The following is an 18,396-nucleotide window of genomic DNA, read 5'->3' as shown; positions in this document are numbered from 1 at the left end:
TTGAGCTCCCTGTTCAACTTTAAAAAAATAATGAAATGCAAATTAGGATTTTGTAAGGAAACCAAGGGATAGCGTTTGGTTTTTTTCTTGCTGTTTCATCCTTGTGAAGTAGTGATTCTGTTCATGTTAGTGCTTGTTTCCCTGACCTGAGGAGAGGAGTCATGGCTGAGGCAAGAGCAGCAAATTATAGTCTTGGATCTTCTGTGGGAGTGGACTGAGTAAGATCAAGACACGAATCCCAGTTTTTGCTCCTGTGAAATGGTCTAGCTTTATCTACCTCAAACATTGTGAGCTACATAGAGTATTAGTTACTTAAAAGAATCATCACTCCATGGGCAAGCTCTTTTAAGAAAAAGTTACATGAAAGATTTTAATGTTCTGGAAAGACCATGCATGTTTGATTTCCAAAATTAGGGGGGAAATCATCCATGCAACACTCCATGGCCATAAATAACTTCAAGTAGGGAAAGGAACACAGCAAACTTCTTTTCTCTCCTCATGATATATTTTTGAGACTTACCTATCTCATCTATAGGGTGCATCTTTTGAGGTATTTGAGAATAATTATATGAGAAAATACAACATTTGTGAGAAATGATACAGAGTTCGACCAATGTTAACAAATCAGTCTTACTTTGAGCCTGAGTATTGATTAAAGGACTAGGTTGTCTGTTCAGTAAATAAAGCTTCACAGTTTTGCTGAGAACAATGTGATTCTTGGGTTTCTGATCTTTGGCTTCGAGTCAGATGCTTTTCAAGTCTATTCCTACAAAATGTGCAGAGTAAATTTACCATGTTTAGAAATAACAAGATGCCAACCAACCACTCATAGATTTCCAAGAGGCACTTAAATGAACTGATGCCTGATCTTCTTCAGAGGGTCGTTAAGCAAGAAGCAGTATCGGGATGCTGCTGGGTTTACTGACGGTGCCATTCACACGCCCCACCAAAGGAAAAGAAATAGAATCCTTGTGGGAGGGAAAACTTGGGGTTTTAGTTAGTTAGTTAGTTAGTTTTGTTCTCAATACCCTGGATCATCTGCAGGGAGTGAAATGCTCATGAGTCAAAAATGGATGATTCCCATTTTAAACCTTAGGCTCTTCAGCAAACTGAGCAAACAGGTGTCCGTTGTGGCTCTAACCCCCCTCTCCATGTCTGCTGCTGGGCAGCTGGAAGGTCCCACAGTCCTACCTCTTAGTGCAAAACTTATCCGTCACTCCAGGGATTCCCAACAAAGTCAACTAGGTTCAACTGCCTTCACCAAAGAGAAACTTACCATTCTTGTGATTTACCAAATAGCTAGCTCAGTTAATGATCCTTTCTGGAACAAAGAAACAAGCAAACTATGGTCATCACTACTGAGGTCCACACTGCTCAGGAATCCAAGCATTGTGGTCTCTTAAGGTGTAGGCCCAAATATCCACCTTTGGGTCACTCTTCTTGTTTCACAGTTTCTGAGGCCTGGGAGCTCTCTCTCCCAGGGGAGATGTCATTTCTTTTTTTGCTCTGCACTCCACCAAGAGTAGGGGATTTGAGGCAATGACAGTGGGCGGGTGCCAAAGTCAAAAGAAAAATTATTCAAAAGATGACAACCTTCTAACATGACAATTATCTGGGACTAGTTAAACAGTTACTCTGACACATGCAAAGATATTCAGATACACATGGGACTGTATTTGCCTATGACTGATCTTGGCCCTTTGGAAAACACTGATGCAAGGAGATGGTTTCAAGCCTCTAGATGATACAACCTGAGCATATATCCTTTCTCTAAGACAGAGAAAGGCAGACAAAGGTGGAAAAAAAAATCATCTAATAAAAGAATAATGGGCTGTTTTGGGCTAAACACCTAGGAAAATAATCAAAAGACAAAGTGGAGATCAGAAAGACAGACAAAGAGAAGGGCAAAGCTTCTTATGTAAAAATAGATTCATATATTTGTAATATTTAAATATTTTTTATAAAATCATTGCTCATATTTTTAGCCTCAGTCCTTTAAAAAAAAAAAAAAAAGACAACAGTCTAGAGGGTAAGTACATTTTAAATAACCCTTGCAGTACCAAATAACACAACCCCTTCCCGGATTCCCAAGGGGTTCATTTGGCGCTATCAACTAATCGGACAGTTCACAAAGAATTCCAACAGAAGAGAACTTAAAGGTGTTACAGAGTGAAATATATTTCTGGCAACACTGGGGGGAAGAGGGAAAAACTAAAGGTGATAGAACATAACAGGGTAGGTGTCAGCTCAAAAACTGCCTTTTGGCATTTCAGCAAAAGGCAGTGATTCTAATGAGGGGTGTCCCCAGCTATTCGGACCCAATTTGTGGACCAATAGGTGTGCTGGGAGGCTCCAGCTGACACAGACTGTTCTTACCCGGGCTAGCTCGGAGAACCAGCAAGGTTGTGGTGCCCAAGGGTCAGGTGACTTCCTTGTCAACTCTCTACAGTACCCAGGTTTGCTCAGAGGAAGCCTCCTTCCTGGAATGTCTCCCACAAGAGCAGAGCTGGCATTTCCTACTCCCTCTGGACCACTGTATTCTTTAGCCCCACCCAACGTGCTTGTAGCTCTGGCATGAAACTACGGATTTGGACCCCTGGCTTGCCTGTAGCAGTAATTTCCTAATAACACAATAGGTAGGTTTACATCCTACACTGACATTATTGATAAATGTAGCTTTTTCATTTTTAGGGGAAAAAAGATTGGAGTAGAGTAAAGCAAGGCAGAAATTGAATTGAAATCCTCCCCCTACCAAAGATCACATCTTGGGGTAGTGGTAAACACAGAGAATGCAGTAAGATCTATCAAATTGTGGGAAGTATACATTATTTACCAATACCATGGAGTTCATCTTCAAAAATATCTCCCCTTCCCCCCTGGGCCCACTCGTTGTTCCTTACCAGACAGCAAAAGACTTCAAAGAGGTGGAATTCCCAACCAATCCAGGGAACCTTGTTGAGGAGCTTGCTCAAGATGTTCTGGGTATTTTTGCTCTTAGAGAGTTAGGTTATTTAAGAAAATTGTTCTCGGCATTTAACAAACTGACTTGGATCCCAGCCATGCTAATCATTGCTTCTCTCTAAACCCAAAATGGAACCTGAGTATGTGCCTCATTCTCTGCTTTTGGAAAATCAGGCTCTAATTACTTAGGTTATAAATATGTTTTCAGGATTAAATGAAATAATATACATGAAATAAGAGGTAACGTATCCAGTGCAATGAATAATAAGTAGGTAACATTCTTATATCACTTAAGTAATTGAAAAGTCAGTCCTTGAACAATTTTTTTTCCATCATGAAGGACACATATATTTTATCTAAGGATATTAGAGAAGATACTAGAGGAAAGTAAATTATACACACACAAATACCATCCTCACAGGGTATTGTCATGAGTAAATGTTTGAACCTCATGTGAAACTATTCTCTCTCAGGCCAGAACTTAATATTCTCAAGTCACACTGTATAATTACTTGAACTGTTTATAATCTAGAAAAGCAAGGATTCTGGGAAATAAATTCCGGCCATTTTGTTGCTGAGAGACATCCACATCAGAGAATGAATGTCACTGAAGAAGAAAACTTAAAAATTATATTAAAACAGGCTTTCTCTCTGTCAGCCCTTCAGTTCATTTTTGTGAAGGACAGTTCATTTTGTGGAGGACACTCCAGCTGCATTTTTCCTCATTTCTCACAGCTACGGTGCCATTTAAGATATGCACCTTCATGCCTTTGCACTAAAGTAGCATCAAACTCTATCCCCCGCAAAGGTAGTTCCAAAACACAAAAGCTATGAGGAGCCATCTGAGGACTTCCCACCTCCGCCTCCCTCCTTCATATAAATGGAAACATTTCCATGTGATAATATATCTATTATAATATATCTATTACTGTTGTCCCCATGGCCATCACATGCCAACTGCTGAGAGCGCGACTCTTGAAATTTTCGGAGAGCCATTGAGAATGAAGACACCCAAGACCTAAACAACATGTTCTGAACAGAATGTTCCATTTCAAACTTCAAATCCAAAAGAACATGGTCACAAACTTTTAACTTGTAAAATGCTCTTAAACGTACAACTTTCTACTGAACAACCATGCTCCTTTGCTAAGACTGCCAACAGTGATTCATGTTCTGAGAGTGTTAACAGCCACTCCAATGGTCAGAAAGGTGGCTGGGACAGAACAGCAGGGCTTGACAGCTCTGGGTTGAACATTAGTAAGCTCAACTCTTCCGGAAATGCCTCAAAAGTCTATGATCTATAGTCATTTCCCTCTTTGTTTAGGCGTGGCCTCACTCACGGAGCAGGGCAGAGGATTTGTGCAAGCACAGGCATGAGGAAGAGACTGAGCCAGTCCAGGCCCTCCCATTGTAGCAACTACACTGGAAGTGTTCTCTGCACGTGCCCTCTCTGGATCTTCCGGAAGGCATAAACAGGAAGCGTCTATTTAAAACTGGTTATTTGGAAACGAAAAACAAAAAACAAAAAAAGCTAGTGTTCTCCTGGAAGTGAAGTCTAATAACAGGATAATATGATACCTGTTAGCCAGAAAATGAAAATTTTAAGGGATAGATTATATCCTTCAGCAGTATTTGGAAACTTGCAAGAATCCCACAAGTTCAAACAAGAGCTGCTCAATAGAACTTTCTGGAACAATGGCAATATTCTATGTATGTTCTGTCTCATATGAGCACTTGAAATGTGGCTTGCCTGACCAAGGAACTGAATTTTGAAGCTTAAATCTTATTTAAATTTAATTAATTTAAGCCAAAATGTAAATAGCAATACACGGCTAGTGGCTACTATCCTGGACATTGCAAATTTAGAACCATCACTCAAAGTTTCCCGAGCATCTTTACACGGTGCTTAATTTTCTCAAAAACCACTCTACCCAGAAACAGGTATCAAACATGTGTGCGAATACTGTGACCACGTGATCGCAAAATTAATGTGAATTAAAAATCAATACAATATCTCTACCAGTTGAGCCTATATCAAACAACATGGTTGATCTATGGGCTTTTTGATGTCTGTTATGGCCTAAAGAGTAAAAGAGGAGAAAAACAAATGAGAAAAGAAATTGTCCATTGCTGGTCTATTTTGCAATCAGTGTGTCCCTGCACTTACAGTATCTGTAAGTCATAAGAGAAACCAGAATGCAGAATGAAAACCAACAACAGCAACAGGGAGGAATGCTTGATGGAGAGGGGACATAGAAAGGATTAAAAGACAGTGACCTTTCATTCCTGTGACAGTTGAAAATAGGAAGTACATGTGCCAGCAATCAGATAAAGTGGAAGGCTGATAAATTTTAAAACGTATTTTTGCCAGCACAGTAGAATGCATCCATGGGACCCAATAATTCCGAAGCTTCGAGGGCCCTTAAATATCATCCACTTCAAACTCTCCTGCAGATAAATAATTGGAAGCCCAGAGAAGCGAAGAGCTCAGTGTCCCTGAGATGATAGCCCAGCTCCATGCCAGATATCTCAGTCTGTGTTCTCTCCACTACAACCTTCGCTGTGGTTTTGGTGAACACAGACCGAGCCTTGAATAGAGAAAGGGCTTCATCTCTAGCCCTACTTGTCCAGCCTCGACGGCAAGCTGGTGAGCAGAAAATAAAGGGTTTGAAACACACTGCTCTGCTAGACACCAATGTTCCATTCACTAGCACAGCAGTCCTAAAACCCATGCAATTTACACAACTGACCAAGACCACTATGGAAAAAGAAATTACAATGCACAAATGTATTAAAAGAATGCTTTGCATTGGGACAGTTTTTCAGTTTAGCATGTATTTGCTATAAAAGTGGTTTGCACTATGATCAAAACATATGTGCCTTTAAAAGAGCCAGGTCCAAATTTCCAAAGCAAATGACCTCTCATTTGCTTTTGGTGACTCATCAGGACGTGAAAAGATAATAAGATAGAAGCAAACAATCATTTTAAGGAGCAAAAACAAATAAACATCTTCTTTTTAGAGCTAGAACTTAGATATCTAACTCAAAATTCTCCTTTTACAGGTAAAACAACAACAACAAAACAAAACCGAAAAAGCAGATTTTAACTGACTTGTTTCAAGTCACACAGAGAGTAAGTAAAAGAATTGGGACTTAAGGACCAGGATTTCTGTCTCTGGGTGCAGAGCTCTTTGTTACTCTAGAAACCACAGTAAGACAGAGCTCTACAAACTAGAAAAAGAAAAGAAAAGGATAATTATCCTGTATATGTCATTGCTGTTTTCAGATGTCTGTTTTTTTAATTTGAGTTATACTTTGACATAAAATGTCCCATGCTTTTTTCTGTAATCACCTACAGTATTGATGGAGGAAAGAAAATTATGTAGCTAGAAAATTAAGGAGCTATGTAAGAGATCCAGGAATAAACCCACTTTACGGCCCAGATTTTATAAACTTTCCTGGTCTTCAGATAATCTTCTGCAGATAAATGCCACACACAGCTGATAAGTGCAAGAGATAAATAACACTGCACATTTTAAATGTCATGTACTTTGAATTTTATAACATGCTCTCATAAATGAATCCATAAGAGAAAAAGAAAATGCTAAAGAAATACGGTGATGGGCTTACATTCTTGTGTTGCTGGTCTTGTTGATGATAACAGATTTCCCTGTTTGATCCACATTGTGATCCAGCCCAAAGTAAGCCGCCACCCGATGGACAAGCATCCTCTGATAGGATGACATCTGAGGGAACTTTTTATAATGATTACTGGAAAGGAATACAAGAAACAGTGCAATCAGCATTTGCGTTTCTGGCCTGTAGGACCGTCTATAGGTATGCACACAAACCCATTCCTTTGTCATCCAAACCATGAAGCTTAGCTCATCTGTGCCATCACACGTCATGTCCTCATTTCTAGACAATTTTCCACTTATGATGGATTTATCGATTAAGCTACACTAAGTATCTTTGTTTCCCAGTTGCACATTTCTCACAGCAAAGAGAACTTAATGTCTGTTGGAGAATATCCTGTTGTAGTCCATGATACCTTATCAACGGAGCTAGGCTTGGGACAAATGATATGACATAGTATGTGACTGCAGATGTCTATCTAGAGATGTGTCATTACACGGTTTACACTGAAAGCAGCATAATTATGACCAGGCATAACTGACTGCAGCCAGCTGGAGCCCATTAAAAAACTATAATAAAAATGAAAAGGGTTGCTTCTTGTCACAGCTACTCTATGCTAATCAGCGGCCCCCTGTTTATAGCCATTTTGTCAGGAATTTAACAAGCAGGAGCACACATGGTCCAAGCAACAATTCCCATCAATATATAGCTTCTAATCCTAATAGCGTCTCCATTTAACAAATCGGCAAACATATTAAATAATGTTTTATCTATCCCTAAATCTTTCCAGAATGAATAATTAAACCCAAATACCAAATTAAGTCACATCGTATAAATTAATCAGCACTGCAGTATAACATACTTGTTGTCACCAATGAAATCAATAATTTCCTGCTCCATTTTCAAGAGTATCATCCTGTCCCTGCAAAATAAATGTTAAAATGAAAAAGGTTGAGGCACTTGCCACCCCCAAAGACCTAAAGAGTTCATTTGCACGCCTGAAAAAGATTGATTAAGTGTATGTGATGAAACATCTTTACCTAACTCTTCTCTAGAGGATGCTGTCCATATGCACGTGGTTTCTTTCTACTGAAGATTACTTCTCATCTCATTTATTAAGTATTTTGTAACGTTGAAATTTCTGCGGTTTTAATGTTAATTAAGATACATAGGTGTCAAGCTCATCAGACATATCGAATGCATTGTTTATTTTAAATTAATAAGAAACTGGAGCAAAGTCAAGCCCCAGTAAATAGAGAACTGCAGTAGAGAATGATCGGTTTATTTGACATTGACTCTCATTCTCTATCTTTCTCCCCTTAATCAGTATCTCTTTGTGACCAGGAAACCAAGCCCTGCAAACTGTAATTTATTCATCGGGTGACTACCCAGGAACTAAGACTATCTATACACAGTAAACATGCAAACTACTATATATACGTAAGAGATAGTTTAAGATATTAGAAAAGGTGCCTTCAATGTACAACTCTATACTTAGACGTGCTCGGACTCATGACTTTGCAGTATTCTACGTGACTCTTCTAAAAATACGAGGTTTATTTAATAATTTACCTGGAATTATTCTTTAAAGTGTTAATCAGAAACTCATGCAAGTCTATGCCAGTAGAATCCGTGTACTCTTGGCTGCAATCTGAAACAGATAGCAGGAGGGGATGGTCAGGAATGCAGGTGGGGAAGTAGGGTGGAAAAGGTTTCCCTCTTGCTGGGTAAATTTTAGGTGAAGCTATTGGCATGAAGGTACATGTTTCAAAAATAGCGAATTGGCAGTGTAACACCGGAATGAAAACCAGATTCGAGATGGAGGAACCCAGTAGATCCTGAATGTGGAAAGATCCAGCTGTCACAGAAGGGGATGTGGGCATGGTCGGGTAGGAGGTGGGTGGGGTGGAATGTCACGTGTCCATGCCCTGCTGTCAATCAGCAAGGCCGGGCCTCCACATGACAGGTCCTACCAACCCACAGAGAGAGCTCTCAAGAGTTTGAGATTCCAGGAAACCCTTTTTCTCTTAAAACAGAGAAGGCAAAAAATGAAAGTTCTGTGACAAGACTGTCTAAATATTCATCAGTACAAAACACAGGAGGGCACTAAACATTTCCGAGTCTTTCACATCTTCTGATGCTGGCTAAAGCTTAATTTCTAAAGCCATCTTAGGAATCTGCACTTCTTTACTCCCGTCACACCTTGGGTTTTAGACATTCAGTAGCAGAGATAATCATTATAAGCAGAAAACATGGTTACAGAGCGTAATATAAGCAGTCATCATTCCCCAGCTGATTGGATGCCCTGTTCTTTCTCAAATATTTAAAAAAAAAATGTCTACTGCAATGCTATTTATTCATAGTATTCCTCCTTTCAACTTAACTTAGTTTTGTTTTAACACTTGTTACCTTTTTTTTTCTTTTGGTTTTATTTTTGTACAACTGTACAATTGTACATTTGTATGTATGGCCACAATTGGAAAAGTCTGGACTACGGGCTTCGGGTTTTAGAAGATATAGCTTCTTTTTTTCCCCTTGGAAAAATTTTATTGGAGTAGAAGTGTATATTTTTCAGGTGAGACATGATGTGGTGGTTCTGTGGGTTGTGGAGACCAAATCCGTTTGTGGCAGATACAATGTTAATCACATACTCCATTGACACTGATGTATATACATCTGGGCTTTGAGGACGACATCACTTATCAGCTGTGAATTGCTAATCTACTGTCTGTCTTTTAAGAGAAACATAGAAGTTAAGATATAAAACTGGGTATCATTACTGTTCATCAGCCCAAGTTAATGGGACTAATAAACCTGAATTAAAAGCAGATTTATACTCAGTCGTTTGTACAAATTTATCATTGAAAACTGAAGACCTGAATGAAAATCCAAAGAGATTAGTGATCCTAAAATTAACCTTTCTGGATACACAAATAATGACAGCATGAACAGAAAGGAAATAGAGTTAACATCTTTTACACACACACACACACATACACATATAGAAGTATATGCAGAGTTTGGTGTCCGGTGAATATGTGTGTAAATCTAGGATGTACTGTGTGACTATTTATCTGTCCAAATTCAGTAAGTTAAGGAAACATGTTTACATTCACCTTTTGATAACATTCTGATCTTGGGTTTTTCAGAGGTTTTATCTTTGTTTTTATCCTTTTCTTTTTCTCTTTCTGAGTCATCTTTCCTAGATTTATCATCCTCTTGCAGGCTGGGAAAACTGGAAAGCTGTAAATGAATTGATTCCTGTTGGGGAAAAAATATAATAATTTAGGGCCAGATTTAAGAATCTCTGTCTGGTTTCCATTTTGCATAGAGGTTATTAAGTACAGGAAAATGAAAGCCAGGAGCAGATTTTTTTCTTTTCTTAAATGGTTAAAAAAAAAAAAATTAAACCTGTCAGAAAAATAATTGCCCTTTAAGGTGAATTAAACCTCAGAAGTCAATGGGAGGTCATGAGAAACATCTAGTACTAAAACTTGGCTTCATGAATATTAACATTAAGCAAGTTACTTTCCACTAGATCATACCTCTTATTTTCTCTACAGGTTTATTTTTAAACACTTAGGAAACATTTCCTTATCAGTAAGTTTGCGTCACAGCCACTGCCATGTCTCAAAAAAAGAAAAAAAAAAAGCCTTCTGAGTTCTTTTCTATAATTCCTTATAAGGAGAAATCTGCACAAACATAGACAGACAGGTATTACGAATCATAATTACAGATAGAACAGACATAAAGGCCTTAATAGCCAATTTACAATAAAAAGTCTGTTTTAGAACCACATCAACAATAATTTCTACTATTAAGAGAAACCAAGCTATCTAAATGCAGGAATCCCAGGTATGGATGATTATCACACCTTGTTCACAAACTCCATCAGTAAGTCATCATAATGTATGGTTAGAATCAGCACTGTCTTTCAGAAAGCAAAACTATATTTCCCATCAATTACATATAAATATTTAATATTATTTTAATTTTTTATCAGGCAATTCTTTCCAAAATGTAAAATTGTCTTGAACTGATGCTTTGGTTCGCTACTGACTATTTACAGTATTGGCACTGGATCCATTTTTGTATTTATTTATTTTGCACTGGAGATAGATTATTTTGTTTTAATTCACATATCAGCCATGTGGTTGATAGTATGTTCACTGTTTTGAAGAAGAATGAACCAAATCGTATTTTTAAAGAAGTTTTATGAAAAAAACCTATGCTATGATTAAAAACTATGACAAATGAACTGACGTTAAGCCATTAAGCCTGCTTTCTCTTATGTAAGAGATCATTTGATGGGAAAGCTTTTTTCTACTAGTGACATTAAAATTTATGATGTTAAAAAAAATTCCCAATGACTAATAGTGTTTCTCACTAAAAACTCAACTAAGTCTCCTATACATGTGACTAAAGCAATGCCTGAACATCCCTCCTCAAATATGGCCATCCTAGGATTTTTAGGGTTCTTGGTAAACATGGCTAATCTAACAAGCATCACACAGGTCCCCAGAAACCAAGTTTGTTTTTTAGGAGGGGCTCCGTTGTGAACTCCAGGCTGGAATAAAAAGGCACCAGGGCTGGAAAGACATATGATAGAAAGGACAAGATAAAGCATGTTCTCATGACAAATATTTATCCTTGCCAGATTTCCTGACATCCACGTGTTTATGCTGGGGACGCACTTACGCAAAATACGTAAAACGGTGTAACTTGACTATAGGTTCTTTGGTCATGTGATTTGGGACAGAAATGTCTTTAGTCTGCAAAGGTTCGGGCAGACTCTAAGGTTTTGATTTTTTTCTGCTTTTGCTAAGGAGACCGCTGCAGCATTTCTGGTTCAGAGAATACAGTTGGGGGGGCGGGGGAGGAGAATCAATTCAGCAGTTGATGAGGAGGGGAAACTGAGGGCACCAGCCCATCGGAGTGGTCTCATTGCTTCTTCAAAACCTCTTGCATCACCCAGCCTCTGTCAGTTTGAATCTACAATCAAAGAGGCTTGCAGCAGAAATATAAGAGCAGAGGCTAAAAGACATCTTCCACCAGAAAAAAAAAAAAAAAAAGTACAAACTCACGCCATGTGTGGACATTTACTATTCTCAGAAAAATACCTATCTTTTCTATACATAAATATACATTATGGTGCTGAAAGAACACACAAAAGTGCTATAGAGTTGGTAAAAAACAATCTGTTATTTTTTAATATTTTTATTGATATGCTCAATAATAAAATACAAGTGTTAATAAATACATTGGTACAGGATAAGTTTATATCCAACAACAATAAAAGAATGATTCAAGTCACAGTAGTACACTGGTAGGTAAATAGTATAACATTAGAAAAGCAAAACTCCTTTAACTGAAGGACAGACTGAACCATCAGCTATGGGTCTGAGATCAAGTAATACAGGTAGCAAGAGTTTTTCCCACACAGGAAAATGAAGGCAGTTTTCAAATACTGTGAATATACAAATATTACGGAAGCAATACAATCCATATACTGTATCCTTCTGCCAGGGTTCTCTGGGATTCAGTTCCCACATTTGTAAGTGCCCGTGGTACCTAATGAAGGCATTGCATATATGCTCAAAGGTCTGCTTCTTTATTCTCTAACAAGTCGCATGCCCACTCGCTAATATGTGTGCCTGGGTATTTTCTATCGGCCGCCTGGTCCCACCACCCCTCAGCCAGTCCAAAGAGAGGAGCGCAAGTTCTAATCCTCTCCTACACAGCTAGTCTTGGTCACTGAGCGTGAAAGCAGCAGGAACAAAGCACCAACTGCATCTTATTTCTCTGCACCAATTGTATGGAGAAACTACTTAGGTCCAGGACGGGCACTATGATACAGATGACCTCTTAAAAAATTTCCTCCTGGTACCTTGTCAAATGGGATGAAAAGCAGATTAAGTCTATAAAGGCTGTCCTCCTCTGCCTGGTATTAGGAGTGGGGGACAACTGGGGCATGACGTCTCCCAGAGTCTGTCATTCCGCAGAGTTAACATATATCCTGTATAGTACATTATAAGCCATCAATCGACATTTAATAATACAAGCCATGAGAGTCGCATTTGTCCCCCTTTTCCATCTCCATTAAAAATAGAAGCACAAATAAAATGCTGAAGAAAAGCCACACATTTCTCAGAGCCCAAGGAAAATAAAGCTTGTGTATGAAACATAGTGATGGATAGAGAAAGATAGCCTGTCCATGCCTTACGACATGAGTGGCACAATAAGAAAATGAAGCTAGGGAAAAAAAAATACTCATAGGACAAAATCTATAAGGTATTTATTTTTGGTCCTTTTAAAGAAAGTGCTCTCAATGCTCTCTGCCTCCATGAGGAGAATTTAGAGTATTTCAATTAAAGTAAAAAGAGGAAAGCAAACAAGCCCAAACAAAAATAATATCTTGATCAATTTTCTCTCCCCTGGGCTCAGATAAATCATTTTACTTTTGTCTTGACTTCTCTCAGCCTCTGATAAAATAAGGAAAATTTCAGCGGCTAGACTATTTTTATAAAAGTGAATACAATGCCTAAAAGGCAAACAAAAATAAATATGATATGAAGTCCCCAGTTGGTCACGGGAGGATTTTGTCAGAATTTGGATTTTTCAGACCCTAGTAGTCTTGCTGAGAGCAAAAATAAGTGGAAGGATCCACAGCGATATATAATAATATTAAATTCATATAAATTGAATAATATGAAATTCACCATCACCTCAGATTCATTTCTGGACAATTTTTCAGTATTCAGAATCTCGACCAAAGGCCATAAAGATAAGTCTACAAAGCTCAATGCACCTTATTCACTACTTCCAAAGTTTCGTTAAGAGCCAAGAGTTGTGTTTCTTATAGGCAAGTGCATTTTGGGGAAGTGAGAGGTAAGAATCTCCAATAAGGAAGGAGACGGGGTACTTAGAACTATATTTGGTTCAGTCTTAGCAAGAGAGAGCCTTTGAGGAAATGCAGCACTACTGTGCTCGCTTTTTAAGTTTTTTATCTAAATTCTTTTGAATTCCTTTCCATTTGCAGTTTTCAGAGAGTCTGGAAAAAAACAAACGTAATACTCTGTGACAAACTGTTAAGCTAGTTTAGGACGTCTCGTAAGCAGGGGATGAAGCCAAAAAACTACGTCTTTCTTTGCTTATTTTTTTTCTCCCCCAAAACACTGTATAATGCCGGATTTCTACTCATGCACACAAAGACAGATCCCGTTCATGCAGTTAAGGAAAATGACAGGGGGTATATACCTGATCCTGAAGACTTTCACCTCCTGGTCTAGCAGATTCTTCACAGACAGCAAGACTGCGAGTCAGTTTACCTTTTCCTGCTCCTGACTGGGGAGGGGAAAGAAAAGGCAATGCAAGGAAAATAAAGACAACAAACAGAAAACATTCTCTGGCTGTCAACTCCTCTCCACCTGCCCAGGACATTCCCAAACCCGGATCCCTCCTAGAAGAGAACTTCATATTGGCTGTTCAGTGCTGTCTGTCTACACTGGCTCCAAGATTCAGAGCCCTGCGTGGGTGGGGATGCAGGCAGAGGAGAGTGTGAATGTGTGGACTTAAGGGGCACTTTGAGCAAACTCTGCCCATCCCGTCGGAAACGTACAAAGAAGGAATTGCTGCCATTTTCTGAAAATGTAAGGAGAAAAAGATGACACAAATTAATTTCTACCAAAACTGAGTTTGGGAGGGATCCAACTGAAAAGATGTTTAGGATGAGGAAAGGGACCTAAACACCAGCACCTGTTTACTTCAAGGGAGAAATCAACTGGCGAGACTAACACATCTACCCCAGATTTTATTTAAAATGAAAGCAAGACAAGCGGCTACTCATTTTGTAAAGCACCGTCAAATCTGCAGTTCTGAAAACAGGATCAGGTACATAAATTTGTGGCTATGTGAACCCTAAATGCTCTAGCTCAAACATACAGAGCGAGAAAGACAAGAAGTGTCAACAAGACCCCATTAAAAGGGGAAGGACCAGTAGAGCCAAGATCCACACAGGACCATTTGAATTGGTGACAAATCTTCTAACCCCAATGGGAAGTATGCTACTGATATCCATGTTAGCAGATCAATGTGGAATCTCCAGAACCCTACCTTGGATTTTCTTCTTTCTTGATTCTGAGCTGCCAGCCGCCTCTGTATGTTAGAAAGAAAGCAAAACAAACAAACAAACAAACAAACAAACAGTAAACCAACAACCAGGGGGAGAGGGTGAAAGAGAGAGAGAGGAAGTGTTACTAGAGTCCAGAAATCAATAGAAACAAGAAGGTATTACAACCATTGGAGAAAAGTTCCCCTTCCCTCGCTCCCCCAAACTTTTGACCTTCTAACTCTTAGCTCCTTTTCCTTATAGCAGCTATGGGAGAAGGGGGGAGGCAGGGAAGTTGACCTTGAAGGCTTTGGCCATTATGTGGTTATCTGCCTTTGTTCACTGGAATATAAAGAGTTAACGCTTTTGTAGTTTGGTTCAAAGAAAATCAATACAGGCTATTTGCAAGTACAGTTTGTTTTCCCTCTCCCAAATCTCTTGCTCTCATAAATCATGGTGTATTTAATCATATCACCTTTTTGGTACCATCAATCACCCCCAATTCCCTCCCCTGCCCTTCTCTGGGGTTTTCTCTGTCTCTGTCTCTCTTTTTCTCTCTCTTTCTGGCTGTGAATTCTAGGGCTTAGGTCTGTTCTAATATGAATTGAACCTTTGCCTGCCCTCAGAGGTCCACAGAGCTCAGGTCTTTGATTTTTCTTTGTCTGTCCTGAGCTGGGTCTTCAGCTTTCCCTGGAATAGCAAATCCATTTTTAAAACTCAGCTAGCCTAAAGCTGCCTCTGGGAGAAAAGCTTCACAAGCTCCTTGAGGTGGTCTGGAAATCACTCTGGAGATGCTGTGCACAAATTCAGTCATTAAACATGATCTCTGGTGATTTTGTTCATCTCCAAGGGATTTTAGAGCCTCTTTTGGTCAGGAAAAAAAGTGATTAAGAATTAGAAAAGAAGAGGAGTGGCTTTATGGATTTCCTATTCATTTACTAGTCAAACTCTTAAATGGGAAAAAAAAAAAAAAGAAAGAAAGAAAGAAAGAAAACCAACGTTCAAAGTATTCTGCATATGAAAGAGAGGAATGGTGCCCAAGGTGCGAGCTAGGGCAGCAGACAAGCTTTCCAAGCTCACCTGCAGTTCCAGCTTCTCCTCTTCATCCAGACTCTCCGATTTCACAATCCCGTTCTCTGGAGTGGCCGATTCCTGCTCCGTCCCGCCCTCCTCCACTACTGCCTGACTCAGGTCTCCTGGCTCAGACATTCTCCCAGACGCAAATTAAAATAACAAGGTGTGATGCCCTGCAAGGTTAAGAAGTCAGAACGTAAAGTCAGTGCACGGTGAAGCACTTCCAATTATTTTCACGGTATTTCATTTCTCCCTTTGTATTCAAATTCAAACGAGCAACTCTGGCATCTCTGCCAATTTTACAGGAAAGGCGAATAAGAAAGCCAGATCAAATCCCGAACGGGAGGCAAACGCACGAGGCAGAATCAGTCGCCTCATCCACACCCCCTCCGCACCCATACACGCACTCTCGCCAATACACCTTGCCATCGAAATGGATCCACAGATCTTAAACGGAGACACAGAACTCCCACGTGTCCACCGGTCCCTAAGCCCCGGCATAAAGGGGAAGAAGAAGAAAAAGAGAGCACTGCTCCAACTCCTGGAGAGATGACCCTCCACTGCTGAGGCAAGAGGGGGGACTGGTGTTCTGCAGTGTGTCTGAGATGATTCAAAAATTATCTGCAAGTTTCAACCCACAGACATGCTCTCCTAAGGCATAAGGAGTACCATGTACTCTACAAGTAGGGGCAAAAATCAATTTAAGAGCTAATAATTCAGTATAAATATAAGATCTAAATTTGGCAATAAACCTTTCAGGGCCAACATTTCCAGGCTTCAAACTGACAGCTACATTATTAAAAGCAAGAGTGCTCTCCAGAGCTCCTCGCAGTTGCTGGTGTTACACAGACCCTGGGAAGGCAGTCTCTGGCAGGCAGCTCTAATAAAGCTATAGCCACCGAAACCCGCTGCTCCAGACCCACACAGTACACTATGACACAGACGCTGGAAATGGCTTTTCAAAGTTAAAGCCTGTTATTATTTTTTTTTTCTCCCTACCTCCATACAACCCCTGACACTTCCCCTTCTGATATGCTGTCAAATGAGGTTCATGAATAATTTAGCATTTACTTCCTCCTCAGTTTTTTTTTTTTTTTTTAAAGGGGGGGGGGGAAAAGGGGGGGGGGAGAAAGGAAAGAAATACAGAAAGAATGAAAGAAGGAAGAAGAAAAAGAAACACAGTGTGACCTAGAAAGTCAGTTCTTCCACAGAAAATTCCCAACCGATGACTGCCCTCTTCCCAGTCAATCAAATGGTAATGATTACTGGACAAGTCAGGGATAAGTTTCTTTGGGAGTGTTTTATTACCATTTACTAATTCAGTAACTTTATTTCCAACCGGATATGGGGAGGCATGAGAAAAATCTAAACCACGGCGATTTCTGTTGTAAATTTGCTAAGATCTACCATGACAGAACAGATGGTATCTAATGGTATCTTTAAAAAACACAGGCTTACTTGGCAAAGGATTATGGGAGTGTAAAAGGAAGAGTTTTCTAAAGAATGGTGCATTGAGTCTGTGAGTTGCTGGTGAGCACTACTTTTAAGTTTGGGGAGATTTGAGGATATCCATCCAGTGTATTCAGATAGGTTCCTCATATTTCAGTGACCCTGGGAGGGTTATGTGTGTCCTTAACAACGGTTCCGTTTCTCATGGCAAACAGCTTGTTTCTCAAGATACTGGGCAGGGGGAGGAGATGGACTTCTGTTATCCTAACTCGGTCTTCAAAGCATTTCAACAGAAAAGCAGATTGTGACTAGATTTAAAATGGAATGAACAAATTGAGCTCTAATTTTATAAACTGCAAGCCAATTGAGTCCCTGCTCTAGATCCTGTCTTTTTTGGTTACACTAAATGACCTCTTCTAGGCGAACAGGCACATTTTTAGGATAACAAAATATAGACGAGATGACAGCTGGACAACAAGGCCTTTACCTTTCGTGCAGAATTCCTGCCGTAGGTCTTGGCGACTTACTAGCGGCTTCTGTCGTTCTACACCAGGAAAATCCACACAAGTGATCAGAGACAACTGGAGTCCCATGTCCCCATTAACAGTTCGGAATGCCCATCTCCATGCGATTCCCTTACACGGTTTGACACATCGTCAACCTGAAAAAAGATGAAAAGTCAATAATAATAATTGAATAGTCATGGTAGGGTGAAGGACCAAATAAATAAGACCAGATTTCTAACACTAATGACCAGCTTCCAGCAAATCACGTTCACAGCTTGATCCAGCCCCACCTGTCTCGGGCTGCCTGCTTCTTCTCTAATGAAGGCTACAGCCCGGCTGTTCAAGTCAGAGCGGCACCCACGCAGGGAGCTAAAATTAACAATTGTATTATGCACCGAAGATTACTCACTTCAATTTTAACCTTTTTTAGTGAAATCTTGCACTTTATATTAAAAAAAAGGAAGAAAAAAAAAAAAAGAACCAAGCCTGTGTGTTTGCCTCCGTGAGAATCCAGATCACCTATGAGCTAAAAGTCTTGCCTCCTTTTTAACCAAAGACTTTGTTTTAATTATAGGTTAATATAATATACTTTAATGCTGTTTCCGAGACTCCTTTCTTTAGGAAAGTTATCCTAATGAAGCGTATTTAAAATTTTTGATTTAA

The 18,396-nt window shown here is 39.5% G+C and overlaps 1 protein-coding gene across 1 annotated transcript in view; it reads right to left on the bottom strand.

Annotated features, from left to right (window-relative positions):
• The window catches only part of LOC111159063 (cAMP regulated phosphoprotein 21), a 111,474-nt gene extending 93,460 nt beyond the window's left edge, over positions 1-18,014 (bottom strand). The window contains exons 1-8 of the mRNA XM_022521443.1: positions 17,715-18,014; positions 15,785-15,951; positions 14,710-14,751; positions 13,855-13,941; positions 9,714-9,858; positions 8,170-8,248; positions 7,460-7,519; positions 6,592-6,732 (exon numbers count right to left, since the gene is read on the bottom strand). Of these exons, the coding sequence (XP_022377151.1) occupies positions 6,592-6,732; positions 7,460-7,519; positions 8,170-8,248; positions 9,714-9,858; positions 13,855-13,941; positions 14,710-14,751; positions 15,785-15,913 (683 nt within the window). The 5' untranslated portion in view covers positions 15,914-15,951; positions 17,715-18,014. The remainder of the gene's footprint in view (positions 1-6,591; positions 6,733-7,459; positions 7,520-8,169; positions 8,249-9,713; positions 9,859-13,854; positions 13,942-14,709; positions 14,752-15,784; positions 15,952-17,714) is intronic.
• Between the last annotated feature and the right edge of the window lie 382 nt (positions 18,015-18,396).

The sequence above is a fragment of the Enhydra lutris genome, unplaced genomic scaffold (assembly GCF_002288905.1).
Source record: "Enhydra lutris kenyoni isolate GAN:26980312 unplaced genomic scaffold, ASM228890v2 scaffoldscaffold66, whole genome shotgun sequence".
In the NCBI taxonomy this organism is placed as follows: Eukaryota; Metazoa; Chordata; class Mammalia; order Carnivora; family Mustelidae; genus Enhydra; species Enhydra lutris.
The sequence above is the reverse complement of the archived record's forward strand: the minus strand, read 5'-3'. Positions and strand labels throughout refer to the sequence as shown.